Source organism: Salvia miltiorrhiza, chromosome 1, assembly GCF_028751815.1.
Source record: "Salvia miltiorrhiza cultivar Shanhuang (shh) chromosome 1, IMPLAD_Smil_shh, whole genome shotgun sequence".
NCBI classification, from domain to species: Eukaryota; Viridiplantae; Streptophyta; class Magnoliopsida; order Lamiales; family Lamiaceae; genus Salvia; species Salvia miltiorrhiza.
In genome coordinates, this window is record NC_080387.1 from 65,967,061 (window position 1) to 65,986,368 (window position 19,308).

The 19,308-nt window shown below is 41.2% G+C and overlaps 1 protein-coding gene across 1 annotated transcript; it reads left to right on the forward strand.

Moving 5' to 3' along the window:
* Positions 1-2,704: 2,704 nt before the first annotated feature.
* On the forward strand, positions 2,705-18,401 carry LOC131011762 (cytochrome P450 71A8-like). The gene is made up of 2 exons (XM_057939601.1): positions 2,705-3,612; positions 18,039-18,401. The coding sequence occupies exons 1-2, from the start codon at positions 2,728-2,730 to the stop codon at positions 18,399-18,401; spliced, it is 1,248 nt and encodes a 415-aa protein (XP_057795584.1). The 5' UTR covers positions 2,705-2,727.
* The last annotated feature ends 907 nt before the right edge of the window (positions 18,402-19,308 follow it).

A 19,308-nucleotide genomic window follows, 5' to 3' on the forward strand; every position in this document is an offset into this window, starting at 1 on the left:
GACGAATTCGTGGTCTTGAGTTCGAATCTCAAAGGTAACAAAAATTTATTTTTCGCAATTTGTAACTCTGTTGGATAAATTCATACGTGTTCTACATAAAATTCGTACATTAAGAAACATTTATATTTTATACACTTAAGAGTGTTTTTATTCTAGCCTACCCCTATATATATATATATAGGGGGCGGTTATTCAATAAACCACCCTTATTTTAAGAATTACGAACCAACAAAAATGCATGAATTTTATGTATAACACGCATGAATAAACTGTATAAAGGCACGAATTGCGAAAAATAATTTTTTGCTATCTTTGGGATTCGAACTCAAGACCATGAATTTATCCAACAAGGTGATGAATCAACCGTAGATCTTGATGATCTAAGGGCTGAAAATGGTTCATAATTTATATTTTAAGAAGCGTTCTTATTTTAGCCTTCCCCTATATATATATATATATATATATATATATATATATATATGAGAGGTTCAAGAAAGAACCACTAAATAAAAGAAAAACGTATAACCATTTTCAGCCATTCGATCATCAAGATCTACAGTGGATGCATCATCTTGTTGGATGAATGCAGATCCTGTGTTCGAATCCTGAAGGGAGCAATTTTTTTTTAGTGCATTAATTTTAACAGTAAATGTATTAATTTTTACAATGAATGCATTAGATTTGATGGTTCTCACGTTCTCACAAATAATGTAGTTCTCATGAATGACTTGATTGGTTGTGAAATGCGCGAATTTCAAATAGGGCCCGGTCTCGTAAAAATGCATCTACAGGATATCGAATTCGGCTGCCCCTCGTCATGTTCAGTGCGGATGGGAGAGGTGGCGGCGGCGAAGGGTGGGGTAAGGGGAGGGGGCGACGGTGGCGGCGGCGGCAGAGGGTGGCGGCGGGTGGTGGGGAGAGGGGAGTTAGGGTTTGGAGGTGGAGGAGGTTGGAGAAGATGATGATGTGAGTTTTTTTTTATATATAAAATTTTCACGTGTCATAAATGTGTCACCGTGTCATTTCCGACTATCACCGTGTCATTTCCAGCGCATGCATAAGAAAAAATTAATCATCGAACAAATTTGAGACAAAAATGAATGGTTATGTATTTAAAAGTAAATTTTTTAAATTATGAGCAAAAATCAATTTCGATAAAACGTTATGAATTTACAGACAACTAACTTTAAAATAAAATAAGAATAAAAAATAAAAAATTGGTGGTGAAATAGCAATAAAAAAGTAATAAATATACATTTTTATGTACATCTCAAAATAAAGCAAAAGACACACTCTTAAGTGCTGTATCAATATAACGCAGAGCCCAATGATTAACACCGGAAATGGTAGGATAGCATGAGCCACATCATTTTCTATAAATCTTTTCGGTTATGGAGCAATTGATCCAAAATTAGCTCAAATACACGGATTTCTACAAATCTATTCCACAATTTTATGTGACTCAGTCGCGACAGTATTTTACTAATATTCATTTTAAAATAAAAATTACTTATTATACTAAAATGAATACTCATTAACATTAATAATTTGGGTTATTGCCATAAAATACACATAGTTTGCCAATTTTCTGATTTATAATATGACTTTAAAATTTGGCTAGAAAATACATCAATTTTAAATTTAATCTTAATTTTAACATAATTTAAATTTATGAAAAATAAAAATCTATGCGACATATTAATTTTTGTTTTAAGTCTATGTGGCATGACCGCAACACACACCTCACACCCACACACACAAACACACACCTCACACCCACCCCCTAAACACACACGACACACACACAACACCCTCTCTCTCCCTCTCACGCCTACTGCGGAGGCCGGAGGCCGAGAGAGAAGAGGCGGGCGGCGTGTATGTGAGTGTGTGTGTGGTGTGTGTGTGTCAGTGTGTGTTTGTGTGTGTGGGTGTGAGGTGTGTGTTGTGTCATGCCACATAGATTTAAAACAAAAATTAATATGCCATCTACATTTAAAATAAAAATTAACATGTCACATAGATCTTTATTTTTCATAAATTCAAATTATGTTAAAATTAAGATTAAATTTAAAATTGATGTATATTCTAGCCAAATTTTAAAGTCATGTTATAAATTAGAAAATTGGCAAAGTATGTGTATTTTATGGCAATAACCCCTTAATAATTATTAAAATTTGAAGCTTGAAGAAATTCTATAGCGTAATAAAAAAAAAACTCTACTACTCCCTCCGTCCCACTCCATGTCTCCTTTCTTTTGGGCACAGAGATTAAGAAATGTGTATAAAGTAGATAAAGTGAGTATAAAGTAGATAAAGTGGGTTGTTGGATATTATTTAATTATTGAGTATAAAGAGAGAGTGTATTGCCAAAAAAGGAATGAGACATTTGGAGTGAGACAACCCAAAATAGAAAATGAGACATTTGGAGAGGGGTGGAGGGAGTAATAAATTATTAACCAAATGAATTAAAATCAAATATTTAAAGTAAAAAAGACCCTAGTTGGATAAACAAACTCTAGTTTATAATTATAAATTAAAATATTTAAAATACAAGAAACAAAATTTGAAAAGAAAAATCAAAAATGGAAAAAAAAAATTGCGAGACACCAAAAAGTAGGATAGCTCTAATTAACTGTGAACAAACAGTACTACAAAATCTTATTTATATATAGCTGATCAGTTAATAAGAAACATACAATTACAAGAAAAGAAGAGATTATAGTAAAGGATGTCTGAAATTCAAATCCAATGCTTCATATATCCATTTCTTGCATCTCTAATCTTGTTATGGTGTATTAGCAGATGGTATCGCAAAGCAAATGGAATCAAGAATCCACCACCATCTCCACCAAAGCTACCGATACTCGGGAATCTCCATCAACTGCTGGGATCATTTCCTCACCAAAATCTGGACGCCTTAGCGAAAAAGCACGGACCTCTCATGCTTCTTCACTTTGGAAATGTTCCAGTGCTGATGGCCTCATCAGCTGACGCAGCGCGGGAGATCATGAGAGTTCATGATCTCACCTTCTCAAAGAGGCCGGTATACAAGGTTCACAGAAAGGTTGTCTACGATGGGAAAGATCTAACCTTCGCGCCTTATGGCGAATACTGGAAGCAAATGAGGGGGATTTTCGTGCTCAAGCTGCTGAGCAGCAAAAGGGTGCAATCTGTCCGTTGCATCAGGGAAGAAGAAACAGCCCTTTTCATGAAGAATGTCCAAGAGTCCAGTGGTGAGGTGAATCTGAGCCAGAGGTTTTATGAATACACTTATGATGTGATTTGCAGATCGGCTTTTGGAAACAAGTATAGTGGGAGTGAAATCGGGAAGAAATTCCTGCTTCTGGTAGCGGAGTTCTCTGAGATTTTGGGGGCTGTTGGTTTCGAAGATTTTGTTCCGTGGCTTGGTTGGATCGATCGTGTCAGCGGTTTTGATGAAAAGATCAATAGGGTTGCGAGAGGATTAGATGATTTTCTTGAGAATGTGATGCAGGAACGCCTCGATGGTGATCACAAGGAGCAGGAGAACTTCCTTGATATTATGCTTCAGATATACAAGGATAAGGCTGCTGATTTCTCCATTGACAGACAAAATATCAAAGCATTGATTTTGGTAAGAGCTTTTCACATCTACAATTTCACTTGTGTTCATATAGGGGACTGTTGGAATTGTGTTAAAAATGAAAGTGGGGATTTTTGTCCCACATTAGTTTTGCTATCAAAGTAGGTGGAGACCCTTAGGTTATTTAAGGAGTTCCAAGGTCTTTGATACAATTGCACCAATCACTACCTTTAGTCTTGTGATTACTTCTAGTTTGAAATTCCTTACTCTTTGTTTTAGAGGGGTGAGAGGTTTTCAAAGGCTTGTAAGAGTGTAGTGGTTGTGAGTCGAGAGGGTGAGAAATACTGTGTGATTGTAGAAATTTATCACATAGTAATTTTTCAGTGGGTCGTGGTTTTTTCTCCGGATTTGGAGTTTCCACGTTAAATTCTTGTGTTGTTAAATTGTGTCTAGTTTTTTATTCTTATTTCTTGCTTCTACCAAGTTTGGATGGGGAACTGATTTCCCAACAATTGGTATCAGAGCCTGGCTGAGGTCTCTTGATATTCCAAGTATGCTCTGTGGTTGCAGCATTGTCTGATCTTCCACATCAGAAAGGATTTCTTGAGAAAGATCCGGGCGGGGGTGTCTCTTGCGAGACGGCTGTTCATTTTGGTGGAGAAGCGGTACGTCAAGTCAACTTCAAGTCCAAATGAAGTTCGACGTGGAGAAATTCGATGGAATAATGAATTTTGGCTTGTGGCAAGTGCAAGTCAAGGATGTGCTGATACAATCTGGGTTACACAAGGCCCTGAAAGGAAAGCCCAGTGCAGATGATGACGCAAACAACAAGTCCGGTATGAGTGATGAAGATTGGGAGGATCTAGATCTGAAGGCGGCAAGCACAATTCGTCTCTGCTTGGCCAAGAATGTACTTGCAAATGTACATGGGATTTCGAGTGCGAAGGAGCTTTGGGAAAAGCTGGAAGCTCTGTACCAAGCAAAAGGCATCTCGAATCGGTTGTATTTGAAGGAACAATTTCATACCTTACGGATGGATGAAGGTGTGAAGATTTCAGATCACTTGAGTATTCTCAATGGCATTATCTCTGAACTGGAGAGTATTGGAGCGAAAATTGAAGATGAGGATAAGGCGTTGAGACTCATCTTGTCTCTTCCACGTTCCTATGAACACATGAAGCCAATATTAGTTTATGGGAAGGAAACTCTGGTCTTTGCTGAAGTCACGGGCAAACTTCGTTTGGAAGAAAGAAGGCTGATGAGTGAAGGACGTCCTTCATCGGAAAATTCAGCAATGGTGGCCTTTAGCAGAGGGAGGAAGAAAGACTCCAAGGGCGTTGTTTGTTGGAGGTGCGGAAAACCCGGCCATACGAAGCGAAACTGTCCAGGTGGAGCTTGTCAAGGTGAAGCGGATTCGGCAGAAAGCTCCGAACAAGCAGCTAACATCATTGTTGATGATGTCTTTTGAGGACATGAATATCCTTATGGCATGTCCAATGGCCATGATAGAGGATGTGACGATGTTAGTTGGACCACATGTGCATGGTTTTTGGCATGGATGCAGGTGTGTGGTGAAAAGTATGTCGATGGCTGATGACTTCTAGGAGGGCCAAAAGCTAGAAGGTTGCACCAAAATTTCAGCAAGGTTTTTTCGACATGTGCCGAAGTAAAATTCTTAGAATGGTTTATTCTAAGTGTTCTACTGGTGGACGTCGTATCCCACCAAAATAATTCCTGCAGAATTATCAAAATATATTAGTATCGTGATAAGCAGGGTCGATCCCACAGAGAGCAGATAAAATCATTCAATTCCCTAAATCTATTAAATTTTTGGTGATGCCACCACGCCTTAACTTTGAGAAAATATTAATTAACTAAGAATGCAGAATTAAATCAAATAAAACACGCTTGAAGTAAATATATGAAAAGGGTAATTCGGTTCAAATAAATCCACTCTAATTCAACTCTGATCCTCGACGCAATAATTAATCAATCCATATCAACCAACCAGTTATAGGATACCGTGAAACGCAACGGACGTACCCCAATTCCTACTTACTGTGTCGATAAACAGCTGGAGACGCCAGACCTGTTTATTTCCCTTATTAAAATATAACCTAGCTGGAGACGCCAGACCTAGATTTAATATTCTAATAGCATTAAGATAAAGGAACCCAATTTATACCAATTATCCTAGAGACGCTAGTAATAATTAATATACCAATTAATTCCCCCTACGAACATGGTAGTTGTATCACTAATTAGTCCAATTCCAACAATTACGGATTGGCAGGAACTAATTGACTGTAATCTAATTAAACTTAAGTTGATCAGGCTTAAATAAAATCAGAATTATCTTGGAACCTAGGAATTAATCGGAATCAATTTTAAACCAATTAGGTCTCACAGATCATTAAATTAGAGTTTCATTATTCTCGCCGAATTAAAAGAATTAGCTACTCATGCTTAAATTAAAAAAAATCAAATAAATAAAATAAAACATAATAAAATATGCGAATAAAACTGAGAGAATAAATTGCAAGAAATAAATCAATTTGAAGTAACCCAATACTCGTCTGCCTTCTTCGAATTCCAATCCAGCCGCAAATTGATGAACAAAAATAAACAAGAATTGAACTAACTAAAGCTTGGAAATCAAGAAACTAGTACGTGAGAATTGAATTGCATGAAGAATAAAGAAATTGCATGCATGGAAAATTGAAGGAAAAAGACGTCTGCCTTCAAAAAAACAAAAGTGTATCCCCACACTAAAACTAAGGTCAAAACCTCCTAATCAAAGTCTAATGTTGCGGTTGAATATAAAAAGTGTGAATATGTAATCTAAAGTTAAACCTAAACTAATATATATATGAGGCCATGCGGCCCCTAACAAAATTAAGGAAATAAATTCCGGCCGCATAAACCAAGACATGGGCTTCGGCCCTAAACTTAATTAATACTCAAAATAAAATAAAACTAAGAGTTTTGGGCTTCCTAAAAAAATATAACAAGTAAATTAAAAGTCCAATCTCTACTTTCTTCCATCTTCACGTCAAATCCCATCGCAAATTCTTCTTTCTCCACTTTCTTCCAATTAGCAGCTCTATCTCCAATTCTTCTCATTCCTGCGCCAAAACATAGCAAAACATGTAATATCACATGAAACCACGGCAAAAACGCACACTAAACTAGGTAGCTAAAATATACACATCAAATCCCCTCACACTTAGATCATACTTGTCCTCAAGTATGAAATAAGAGAAGAATTAATGGTGAAATTCAGCCCCTAGAAGCAACTCCTTTCCTTGACACGAAGACTCTAGAAACGAAAGAACGGAAAACAGACACAACGACACATGCAAAGAACAGGAAAGTAAAAAGAGACGAGACAAGACACGACAAACCAAAAAAACTAGCCAAGCAACATCAAAGCATCAGGAGTGAAACAGTCTATCAAATCAAATCATGCAATTCACCATCACTTCCCAACTCTTGAACTAAGAACATGAACCTCCAAAATGTGCTTTCATTATCAATCTAGTCCAAATTAGGCAACAATGAGTGCAACTCTCACGCTCATTCAATCTCTCCATAAGATAAGGTAATTCTCACACAAGAAAAAACTCCAATTAGTCATGATATTTTGCAGTCACATTATGGCTAAAAAAGGTCTTTCTTCTTTGGTTGTAATGGGGCTAAAGGACTATCAATGATGTAGGCAAGATCCTAGGGGTCCTAAGCTCAAACATTGAAGATCAATTATCGTGCATGCTCGAATCAAATCACACCCCAAGAAATCTAAACATATGAAGACTAACCTCCAAGTCTCCAACTCAACCATGGGCAACAACCATCAAACAACTCAATGCATGTATACTAATTCGACTTTGGTGCAACCTTTATTTTCTCTCTTTTTTTTTTCTTTTTTTTTCTCTTCTTTTTTTCTTTTCTTTTCTTTTTTTTCTGTTTTCTGTTTTCTTTTTTTCTGTTTTCCTTTTCTTTTCTTTCATATTTTTTTTTTCTGCACCACTCATTAAAACAAACACAATCATGCAAAGAATTCATCAAAAACAAACTGCCCAACTGTCAAAATCCTCCTCTGTTCGGCCAAACAGATCATCCGTCCTAGATTAAAATGCAATTTCGGCTCAGATTCTGTTTGGGCAAACAAGTGTTCTTATGCACATTCCTCAAAAATTCACTTAAGATGTCATTCAATTCTAACATGCACAATGGGACCAAAGAGAAAGTTCACAAAAAACAGGCCTTGGCTATATATATATAGTGACTAATATGAACAATCACGGCAAGGCTCAAACATGGCTCACTAGGGGTTAGTGTATGGGTAGGAATTCAAAAGCAGGCCAATTGGCTACCCTAGTGCCTCTTATCTTTACCACATATGACACACTTGATATCACGACTTCATGGATCATCAAATCTCTCAAAACAAAAATTAGTAGAGAGTGCTCTACTCTATTAAGCTCAATACCTCACTTATGTGTAGTTTAGATTCACTCATCAACCTTATTTTGTCATTCCAGACATCATGTAATCAAAACACACATTGTCAATCAGAGGCTCTTAATTCTTAAGTCGGGAAAGATCAAATTATCACACATTTTCAATCTAACAGTATGCTTCACAACTGCACTTATCAATTACTTTGGCTAGAAGACTCACAAGACTCAACATAAACTGACTTAACAAGCAAAGACTCAACAATGCCCCCCTCACACTTAAATTTTTGCTTGCCCTCAAGCAAAACAAAATAAAGCATAAGTAAAGGGTAACGAAAAACACAGAACACACTCAAAACAGAAAAACCAACACAAGAACAAACAAAACGAAAAGGAAAAAGGAAAGGAATCACCGCGTGCGCTGCCGCCGCAGCTCCTGTCTGATCGTGGCGCTCAGGTTGGCTATGCTCTCCTGCAATGCTGTGACGTGCCCGTCCATCCTCGCAAACTGCTGCGTCACCTCTGCTCGGAACTGCCCAAACTCATCTCGCAAACTCTGAAGATCCAAACTCAAAGCTTCTAGTGAAACTGGACCTGCAGGAACACCCATGCTCGGGGGGTTCTCCCCCGGCTCATAAAAGCAAGGCTCGCCATCCGAGTTAAAGTAGAACACTCGGGCGGCGGCTAGGACGTCAATATCAAAGCGGGTGGGTGCCTGTGAGGAAATTCTTCCGTCGACGTGTGTTGAGTGCCTTACACATTGCCTCGTCTGGGAAGTTCAGTAATTCCTCGATTTCAGCAGGGTCCGAGAACTCGACCGGGAACTTTTGTGCAGCGGCATCATCTCCTATTTGGGCGGAGGAGGCGTCTGAGTCGGCGAACGATTCCGAAGCGGAATCGGAGCCATCCTCCATCTCGTAGTCATCATCGGGAGAACCGGAGTCATCGGAGTCGGCTGCGGTGCTTGGACCAGCGGCGGTGGCTGCCGAGCGCGCCCTGGTGCTGCGACGCGGCGGTGGTGGCGGAGCTAGGGCTGCTGTCGGGTTCTGTGGTGGCTGGGCGGCTGCTGTCGGGTTCTGTGGTGGCTGGGCGGTTGATGAAGAGGGAGCGGCGGCTAGGGTTTGGGCCTCAGCGGTTGACGGCGACCTTGGTGCCGGCGGCAGGACCGCGGCATTGGCGAGAGCGCGCTCGGCGGCGGTTGGGAGGAGTGGCTGGCGGATTTTTGCAGGTCCTCGCTTCCGTTTTGGTGCCATTCCGTCGATGGTGGTGGCCGAAAATGGGAGTGGCTGTGCGGTGGTGCGGTTGGGACGAAGCGGAGGTGGTGGCTGGCGGTGATCTTGGCAGCGGAAGAGGGGAAGTCGCGGTGGGAGTGGAGGAGTCGAAGGTGGGGGGAAGAAGCTTGTAGGGGAAGCTTTGACTTGGGTCAAAAGAACCCTAGTTTTGGAAATTGCAATTTAGCCTCCCAATTCTCCATATCTGCAAAACAACCCCCAAGCTATTTCTCTCCTGCAAAATTGACTCCATGCCATAAATTAGAAATTGCAATACAATCCCTAAGCAAAGACTTCCAACACTTAGAAAATTTTTTACCACTTCTCCTAAAAAAATCGAGCATCTCTTTTTTTTTTTTTTTTTTTTTTAATATAAAAGAAAACATAAAGAAAAGAAATAACTTAAAGAAAATTAAACTCTTCCTAGAACTTAAAGTATGCGAAAATTAAAAGAAAAATAAAGCAAAACGAAAAATAAAAGGGAAAGAACGTCGGGTTGCCTCCCGATAAGCGCCATTTTTTTAACGTCGTCGGCTCGACTACTCAAGTGCTCACGAAACCTTCAGAGGTAGAAGTGAAATTTCTTCCACGTCTGCCACGGGTGATGTATCATAATACGGCTTCAATCGATGGCCATTGACGGTAAACGTTTTCGCCGTATCCAAACTGTGAATCTCAAATGCTCCGTTTGGGCAAACAGACTGTATAACGAAGGGGCCAATCCACTTCGTCTTCAATTTCCCGGGCATCAATCGCAGCTTTGATTGGAACAACAACACCCTTTGGCCGACTTCAAATGTCTTTCCTCGCAGATTCTTGTCGTGCCACATCTTGGTGCGATCCTTGTACCACGCCGCTGCGTCATAAGCTTCAAGACGAAGCTCTTCCAACTCTTGAAGTTGAAATCTCCTCTCCTCCTCACACTTGGGCGATTGCATGTTCACCTTCTTGATTGCCCAATATGCTCTATGCTCCAATCCAACAGGTAAGTGACACATCTTCCCAAAAATCAAGCGATAAGGTGACATGCCAATGGGAGTTTTGTAGGCCGTTCGATAAGCCCACAATGCATCGTCTAGCCTTGAACTCCAATCCTTCCTTGATGGATTCACCGTCTTCTCTAAGATTTACTTTATCTCCCGATTAGAAACTTCAGCTTGCCCATTTGTTTGAGGATGATAGGGAGTAGCCAATCTATGTTGAACTCCATACTTCCGCATCAACGCTTCTATCGTGCGGTTGCAAAAATGAGTCCCTTGATCGCTTATCACTGCTCGCGGCACTCCATACCTTGTGAAAATATGAGACTTCAAGAATGCAGCGACCACCTTGGAGTCATTCGTTCTGGTGGCTTTCGCTTCTACCCATTTCGAGACATAGTCGACGGCGAGCAATATGTAGAGATTCCCGAATGAACTCGGAAACGGCCCCATAAAATCCATCCCCCACACATCGAATACCTCACAAAAAATCAGCGGAACTTGAGGCATCTCATCTCGTTTGGAAATACTCCCGGTCAGTTGACATCTCCCACAGCTTTTGCAAAACAAGTAAGCACTTCTATTCAACGTGGGCCAGAAGAATCCTGAATCGAGCACCTTCCGAGCTGTCCTCTTTGGGCCAAAATGTCCTCCACACGCGAGAGAATGGCAGTGCAAGAGAATTTCCTGTTGTTCTACCTCGGGAATGCATCGGCGTATAACTTGATCGGCTCCAACCTTCCACAAGTAAGGCTCATCCCAGAAATAATACTTACACTCACTCCTTAGTTTCATCCGCTATGCTTTTGTGAACAGAGGTGGAAATATTCCAGATGTCAAGTAATTGACGATATCGGCAAACCAAGGTTCGGGATCACCCTTGACAACGGCTGAATGTGCTGCTGGCTCGGACAGAGGGCTCTGTTTGGGCAAACAGACAGCCGAACAGGTCTGGATAGCATAAAGATGCTCTTCTGGGAAAGCTTCGTTGATAGGGCTCTCATCTTCCTCTTGCTGGACTAAACGACTTAAATGGTCAGCCACATGATTCTCCGCTCCATTCTTATCCCGAATCTCCCAATCAAACTCCTGCAACAAAAGAATCCATCTAATCAAACGTGGTTTAGACTCCTTCTTTGATAGTAGAAACTTCAATGCGGCATGGTCCGTGTAGACAATTATTTTCGCCCCCAAAAGATATGAACGGAATTTTTCAAAGGCAAAAATAATCGCCAACATCTCCTTTTCTGTTGTTGCATAGTTGCATTGGGCGGGATTCAACGTCTTTGAAGCATAATAAATTACGTGGCTCTCCTTCCCCATCTTTTGTCCAAGCACCGCACCCACAGCATGGTCACTATTGTCGCACATGAGCTCAAAAGGAAGGTTCCAGTCAGGTGGTTGCATAATCGGAGCCGTGGTCAACTTGGTTTTTAACAAGTCAAACGCCTGCTTGCAGTCGTCTGTTAGGGCAAACGGAACATCATTCTGCAGCAGATGTGTCAATGGTTGCGCGATCTTTGCGAAATCCTTGATGAATCGTCTGTAGAATCCAGCGTGACCAAGAAAACCTCGAATCTCCTTCACATTTGTAGGGTATGGCAGCTTCGCTATCAAATCCACCTTTGCCTTGTCCACTTGAATCCCCCTTTCTGAAACAACATGGCCCAAAACGATGCCCTCCTTGACCATAAAATGACACTTTTCGAAATTCAAGATCAGATTCTTCTCCACACAACGTGTCAACACCTTCTCCAAATTGTCAAGGCAGCCCTCAAACGATGCTCCATAAACTGTAAAATCGTCCATAAAGATCTCGATGCTCTTCTCGATCAAATCAGAAAAAATACTCATCATACATCTTTGGAAAGTGCCCGGTGCATTGCACAATCCAAACGGCATCCTCTTGCAAGCATATGTTCCAAACGTCGTCTTCTCTTGATATTCTTGATTGACATGAATTTGAAAATAGCCACTATATCCATCCAAGAAGCAAAAGGATGATTGTCCAGCTAGGCGCTCCAACATCTGATCAATGAACGGTAGAGGAAAATGGTCCTTTCGAGTGGCTGCATTTAACTTCCGATAATCGATGCACATCCGCCATCCAGTCACAAGACGCATCGGCACCAACTCATTCTTCTCGTTCTCAACCACTTGCAATCCTGACTTCTTTGGAACCATGTGAATCGGGCTCACCCACTTGCTATCAGAGATAGGATAAATGATTCCCAAAGCGAGAAGCTTTAGAATCTCCTTAAGCACGATCTCCCTCATGTTCGGATTCAACTTCCTCTGCGGGTCTCTAACAGGCTTAGCATCCGGCTCCATCAAGATGTAATGTTGACATACGTCAGGGCTTATACCAGTGATGTCCACCAATGTCCACCCAATAGCCTTCTTGTGCCTCTTAAGCACGGTGATCAACTGCTGCTCCTGGCTTGCGGTCAGATCGCTGCTAATGATGACTGGAAGAGTATCGGCATCCCCCAAGTAGACATACTTCAGATTCTGAGGTAGAGGCTTGAGCTCCAGTTCAGGTGGCTTCTCATTGGATCTCAGTGGTCTGTCGTATGGTGTCTGTTTGGGCAAACAGAACTGGCTTCCCGAACTGACCACCTCCGGTTGTGCATAAAGAGACATGATGGCCTCCTTGACCTCTGCATCGTTCATCCCTTGAGCATCAAAATTTGTCCAACTCTTGATCATAGTGAGCTCCAACTTATCCTGCATGAATTCGGTCTCAAGAAATTCTTGGACGAGAGGGTCAATCACATCAATAGAATAAGCATTTTCAGCATCATTCGGAGTTTTCATGGCATCATCCATACTAAAAGTGTATTTCTCCCCATGATAATCCAGACAAATCGTGCCATTACTAACATCTATGATTGACTTTGCAGTTCTTAGGAACGGACGACCTAAAAGGACTCCCGTTGAACCCTTAGATTGCACTCCACTCATCCTCACCACATAGAAATCGGCAGGATAAACAAAATTATTCACACTCACAAGAACATTCTCAAGCAAACCCTCGGGATAAACACAAGACCTATCGGCTAACTGAATGACTACTCTAGTATCTACCAATTCTACACCCGACAATCTATTGTAAACAGTGAGAGGCATAACATTGATAGACGCTCCTAAGTCACACATAGCATGCTCGATCCTAGTATCACCAATGTAAATGGGAAGAGAAAACATACCAGGATCTTTGCACTTGGCGGGCAACTCCTTCTTGAGTGCAGCTGAAACGTTCTCGCCCATCACAATCTTTCCAGTTGCCTTGGACTTTCCACCTATGAAGTCCTTCACAAATTTCCCAAAAGGAGGAATTTTCAGTGCTTGCAAGAATGGAAGATTCACTTCAAGTTTGCCGAAGATCTTCACAAAATCGATGAGCTCCTCTTCCGGCTTCTTCCTCGCCAACCTTCCTGGAAAGGGGACTGATGTTGCAGCCTTGGGATCATGTAAGCTCAACGGTTTAGAGACCTTGGTCTGCTCCTCTTCGTTGGATTCAAGTTCTGCTCCTTTCCCCTTCTGCTCAGCTGTCGGCCCCTTGCTCTGTTTGGCCAAACGGGGCTGTTCTGCCTGCTGAACGACTGAATCCTTTGTGCCAACAGAACACTCGAATTCTTCCACACGAAATTCAACTCCAGAATCTACCCGCGGTCCATCTTGAGAGTTCTGGGGTGTCGGTCCGTCCAACTCTGTACCGCTCCTCAAGGTGATCTTGTTGACATTCTCCTTGGGATTCACATGAACTTGAGATGGCAAAGCTCCATTATTTCCCTTAAGCTGATTCATGGATGTGGCGAGCTGAGACATCTGACGAGATAGTCCCTCGATTTGCACCTTCTGCTCGGCTTGAGATTGTTGAAGTTGTTGCACATTATTTTGCAGAAATTGCTGGTTGCCAATCAAATCCGCCATCATCTCCTCAAGTGACTTGCCTTGCTTCTCGGGAGGATGTTGCTGAGCTTGTGGAGCTTGATACCCCGTCCTTTGATGTGGAGGACGGTAGTTTTGCTGTTGTGGCTGCTGCATCGTTGGTGGTTGCTTCGGCTCAGGATCTCTCCATCGGAAATTGGGATGATTCCTCCATGGAGCATTGTGATTGTTCGCGTACTGGTCCCGTTTGGGCAAATGGGGTAGTGGCGCGTCACAGCTATAAAAATTATGGGAAGAATTCGCTTGAGCTTGATATTCTTCCTCACCCCCTGTGCACTGCAAGCTCGTATGGCCAAAGTTTCCACACGCTCCACATGGTTTTTCCGTCGGTTGTCCAGCGCTCGCCACTTTCTCCACCACAGTGCTTAGCATTCTCTCCATCCTTCCCAATCTCTCTTCTAACTTGTCATCCAAATTTGAGGAGCTTGCTTGCGCAGCTTTCTTGAGCATTTGAATGCGTGGCTCATCATATTCCCTCGTAGCTTCCACCAAGTGTTGAATTAATCTTTTGGCTTCACTCACCGTGTTTTGGGAAAATCCCCCTCCACTTGCTGAGTTCACCAAATTCTTAGTGTCAACGGTCATCCCTTGGTAGAAATACTGCAACAAGTCACCCTCAGAAAACTTGTGGTTTGGGCAACTATCCACCAATCTTCTAAATCTGGTCCAGTAGGCGCTTAACGATTCATCATACTCCTGCTTTGCACCACTGATCTCCTTCTTTAGCGCGTTCGTCTTGGTGGGAGGGAAAAAATGCTCCAGGAATAGCCTTTTCATCTCCGCCCATGTAGTAATAGAATACGGTGGGAGACTCGCGAACCAAGAGTTCGCCTCTGCTGTCATGGTGAAGGGAAAAACAGCTAATCTGAAGTGTTCCTCCGTTACATCAGTGGGGCGCTTCTGTACCTTGCAGATCTTGATGAATTCGCTCAAGAAATTATATGGATCTTCTCCTTTCTTCCCATAGTACTTAGGAAGAACATTAAGCAACCCAAGCTTAATTTCTATAGCAGTAGCAGCCGCCGGCATCCAGATCGGGGTTGGGGGGTCATCAGCTTCGTGGCTGGAGAGATCGCACAGTCTCGGATCGTCAGCCATGTCACTCTCAGTACTTGCAACCGAAATTGAGTCGGTTTCTTCTTCAAAGTCTGATTCTGTCTCTGAGTCGTGGTCTGTTTGGGCAAACGGAACCTCTTCAGCAGCGACAGAACCGGGTTTCTCCTCGACAAACTGCTCCGGTCGAACGGGAAAGTCAGCCTGCGAATCCAGCAGATCCAGTAGCTTCCTCGCCTTTGCCTCCTTCCTAAGCTTCTTCGCGGTCTTCTCAATTTCACTATCGTAGAGAAGGTTCGGCTTGGACGATCTGCTCATAAACAAGGAAAATAATAAAAAAAAAGAAAATAGACAAAGGGAAAAGAATTAATTAACACCGCTCCCCGGCAACGGCGCCAATTTGGTGGACGTCGTATCCCACCAAAATAATTCCTGCAGAATTATCAAAATATATTAGTATCGTGATAAGCAGGGTCGATCCCACAGAGAGCAGATAAAATCATTCAATTCCCTAAATCTATTAAATTTTTGGTGATGCCACCACGCCTTAACTTTGAGAAAATATTAATTAACTAAGAATGCAGAATTAAATCAAATAAAACACGCTTGAAGTAAATATATGAAAAGGGTAATTCGGTTCAAATAAATCCACTCTAATTCAACTCTGATCCTCGACGCAATAATTAATCAATCCCTATCAACCAACCAGTTATAGGATACCGTGAAACGCAACGGACGTACCCCAATTCCTACTTATTGTGTCGATAAACAGCTGGAGACGCCAGACCTGTTTATTTCCCTTATTAAAATATAACCTAGCTGGAGACGCCAGACCTAGATTTAATATTCTAATAGCATTAAGATAAAGGAACCCAATTTATACCAATTATCCTAGAGACGCTAGTAATAATTAATATACCAATTAATTCCCCCTACGAACATGGTAGTTGTATCACTAATTAGTCCAATTCCAACAATTACGGATTGGCAGGAACTAATTGACTGTAATCTAATTAAACTTAAGTTGATCAGGCTTAAATAAAATCAGAATTATCTTGGAACCTAGGAATTAATCGGAATCAATTTTAAACCAATTAGGTCTCACAGATCATTAAATTAGAGTTTCATTATTCTCGCCGAATTAAAAGAATTAGCTACTCATGCTTAAATTAAAAACAATCAAATAAATAAAATAAAACATAATAAAATATGCGAATAAAACTGAGAGAATAAATTGCAAGAAATAAATCAATTTGAAGTAACCCAATACTCGTCTGCCTTCTTCGAATTCCAATCCAGCCGCAAATTGATAAACAAAAATAAACAAGAATTGAACTAACTAAAGCTTGGAAATCAAGAAACTAGTACGTGAGAATTGAATTGCATGAAGAATAAAGAAATTGCATGCATGGAAAATTGAAGGAAAAAGACGTCTGCCTTCAAAAAAACAAAAGTGTATCCCCACACTAAAACTAAGGTCAAAACCTCCTAATCAAAGTCTAATGTTGCGGCTGAATATAAAAGTGTGAATATGTAATCTAAAGTTAAACCTAAACTAATATATATATGAGGCCATGCGGCCCCTAACAAAATTAAGGAAATAAATTCCTTCCAAGGCCGCATAAACCAAGACATGGGCTTCGGCCCTAAACTTAATTAATACTCAAAATAAAATAAAACTAAGAGTTTTGGGCTTCCTAAAAAAATATAACAAGTAAATTAAAAGCTCAATCTCTACATTCTTCCATCTTCACGTCAAATCCCATCGCAAATTCTTCTTTCTCTACTTTCTTCCAATTAGCAGCTCTATCTCCAATTCTTCTCATTCCTGCGCCAAAACATAGCAAAACATGTAATATCACATGAAACCACGGCAAAAACGCACACTAAACTAGGTAGCTAAAATACACACATCATCTACTCATTTGGTGGAGTAGGTTTATTCTCTTTTGAGGATGATGGTTCTTTGTGATAAGAATCATAATTGTCGGTGAAGACAATGGTGTTTTTTCTTTCTTTTTTAACAAGGTGGAGATTGTTGGAATTGTGTTAAAAATGAAAGTGGGGATTGTTGTCCCACATTGGTTTTGCTATCAAAGTAGGTGGAGACCCTTAGGTTATTTAAGGAGTTCCAAGGTCTTTGATACAATTGCACCAATCACTACCTTTAGTCTTGTGATTACTTCTAGTTTGAAATTCCTTACTCTTTGTTTTAGAGGGGTGAGAGGTTTTCAAAGGCTTGTAAGAGTGTAGTGGTTGTGAGTCGAGAGGGTGAGAAATACTGTGTGATTGTAGAAATTTATCATATAGTAATTTTTCAGTGGGTCGTGGTTTTTTCTCCGGATTTGGAGTTTTCACGTTAAATTCTTGTGTTGTTAAATTGTGTCTAGTTTTTTATTCTTATTTCTTGCTTCTACCAAGTTTGGATGGGGAACTGATTTCCCAACAGGGACGTAGAGTTTTTCTAAATGAGTATGAGTTAATTCTAATTCTGATTTTGGCTCGACAAAATCTTCCATTCGTCTCATTCTATCTTTTGGTTCAATTTGACCTGAAAATGAACAAGGGCTATGTATTTCTAGACCCAAGATCCTACAAAATTATGTGGAGTCGACGTGTATCGTTATGCATAAATCATAATATGGGTGTATTACAAGGTCAAAAATCGTAATTAATTTGGATGTTTATTTTTCTTGTTGTTTGAAATCTGACAATCGTATTTATGTAAGTGCAATGTGACGTTGTTGTAAATTCTACAGGATGTATTTGCGGCGGGGACTGATACCTCATCCATAGTTCTGGAGTGGGCAATGACAGAACTCTTACGAAACCCTTCAATCATGCGGAAATTGCAGAAGGAAGTAAGAGAAATCGTGAAGCAGGGAGACGACATTAGAGATGAGGACCTAGAAAAAATGCAGTACTTGAAAGGTGTGATCAAGGAGACTTTTCGGTATCACCCACCAATCCCGCTACTGCTGCCCAGAATAGCCGCCGACGATTTGAAAATGAAGGGCTTTGACGTGGCTGCAGGCACGGTGGCGATGGTTAACGTATGGGCCATAGGCAGAGACCCGGCGTCGTGGGACGAACCCCAAATTTTCAAGCCAGAGAGATGTTAGAACCGGGTACACGATCGAGATATTACAAAATAAATATTTTGAGATATTACAACTCAAAATAATTGAAAATATTAAAAAGAAAATAATTTGAGAAATTACAACTCAAATAATTGTATACAACTGAAATATACTGTATAAATAAATTATACGTATAAACTAAGTCGAGTCGAGATGAATCTCTTCCCGCAAGAAGATTATCGCCCCGGTAGTGCTCTTCGGTTTGGCGTATCTTCCCAAAGGTAAAACGACTTCGTCTCATTGGATGTAGCACCACAATCCGGCGAGCTCCGGCGAACTGAATAGGATTAAGAACTGAGCGCAAGTGTTATGCAGAGAGTGTGTGTAGAAATGGCAGAATGCATAATATTTGTTGATGTTTTTTTTTTTTTTTGCATGCTCTCCATAGGCCTATTTATAGGCATGTGGTAAGTATGAATTCAACACCTTGAATTCTACTCCGACGGCTGGAAGCCGTAAAGGTTGAAGAAGTGGCCGGTGGCAGCAGTCGTTGAAGAAACTCAGCCGCAAAAAATTGAAGCTGCCATGCAGAAGTCGAAGCTGGCGTGCTTCTGCTACTGCTTCTTCTGCTGCTGCTGTGACTTGTTGCTTGATGTGGGCTGGGCTTGGGAATTAACAATCAGATGGGCCAAGAATTAATTATGTTGGGCCAAAAATAAAAGCCCAATGGAGTTGGTCCAAAATAATAGTTTGGGCCCCAAACACCAATTGCCAAGATCCAAGTCCTTGGCCGCGGCCCGCCCGGCGGCGGCGACGACGTCGTCGTCGTCCGTCCGATCGATCGTCGGCGGCGGCGCGCGTGTGTGTGTGTGCGAGGCTAGTACTTTAGATCAAGCCCACTAGCAAGCCCACAAGTCAATTTATCAACTCCATGTGCTTTGCTATTCTT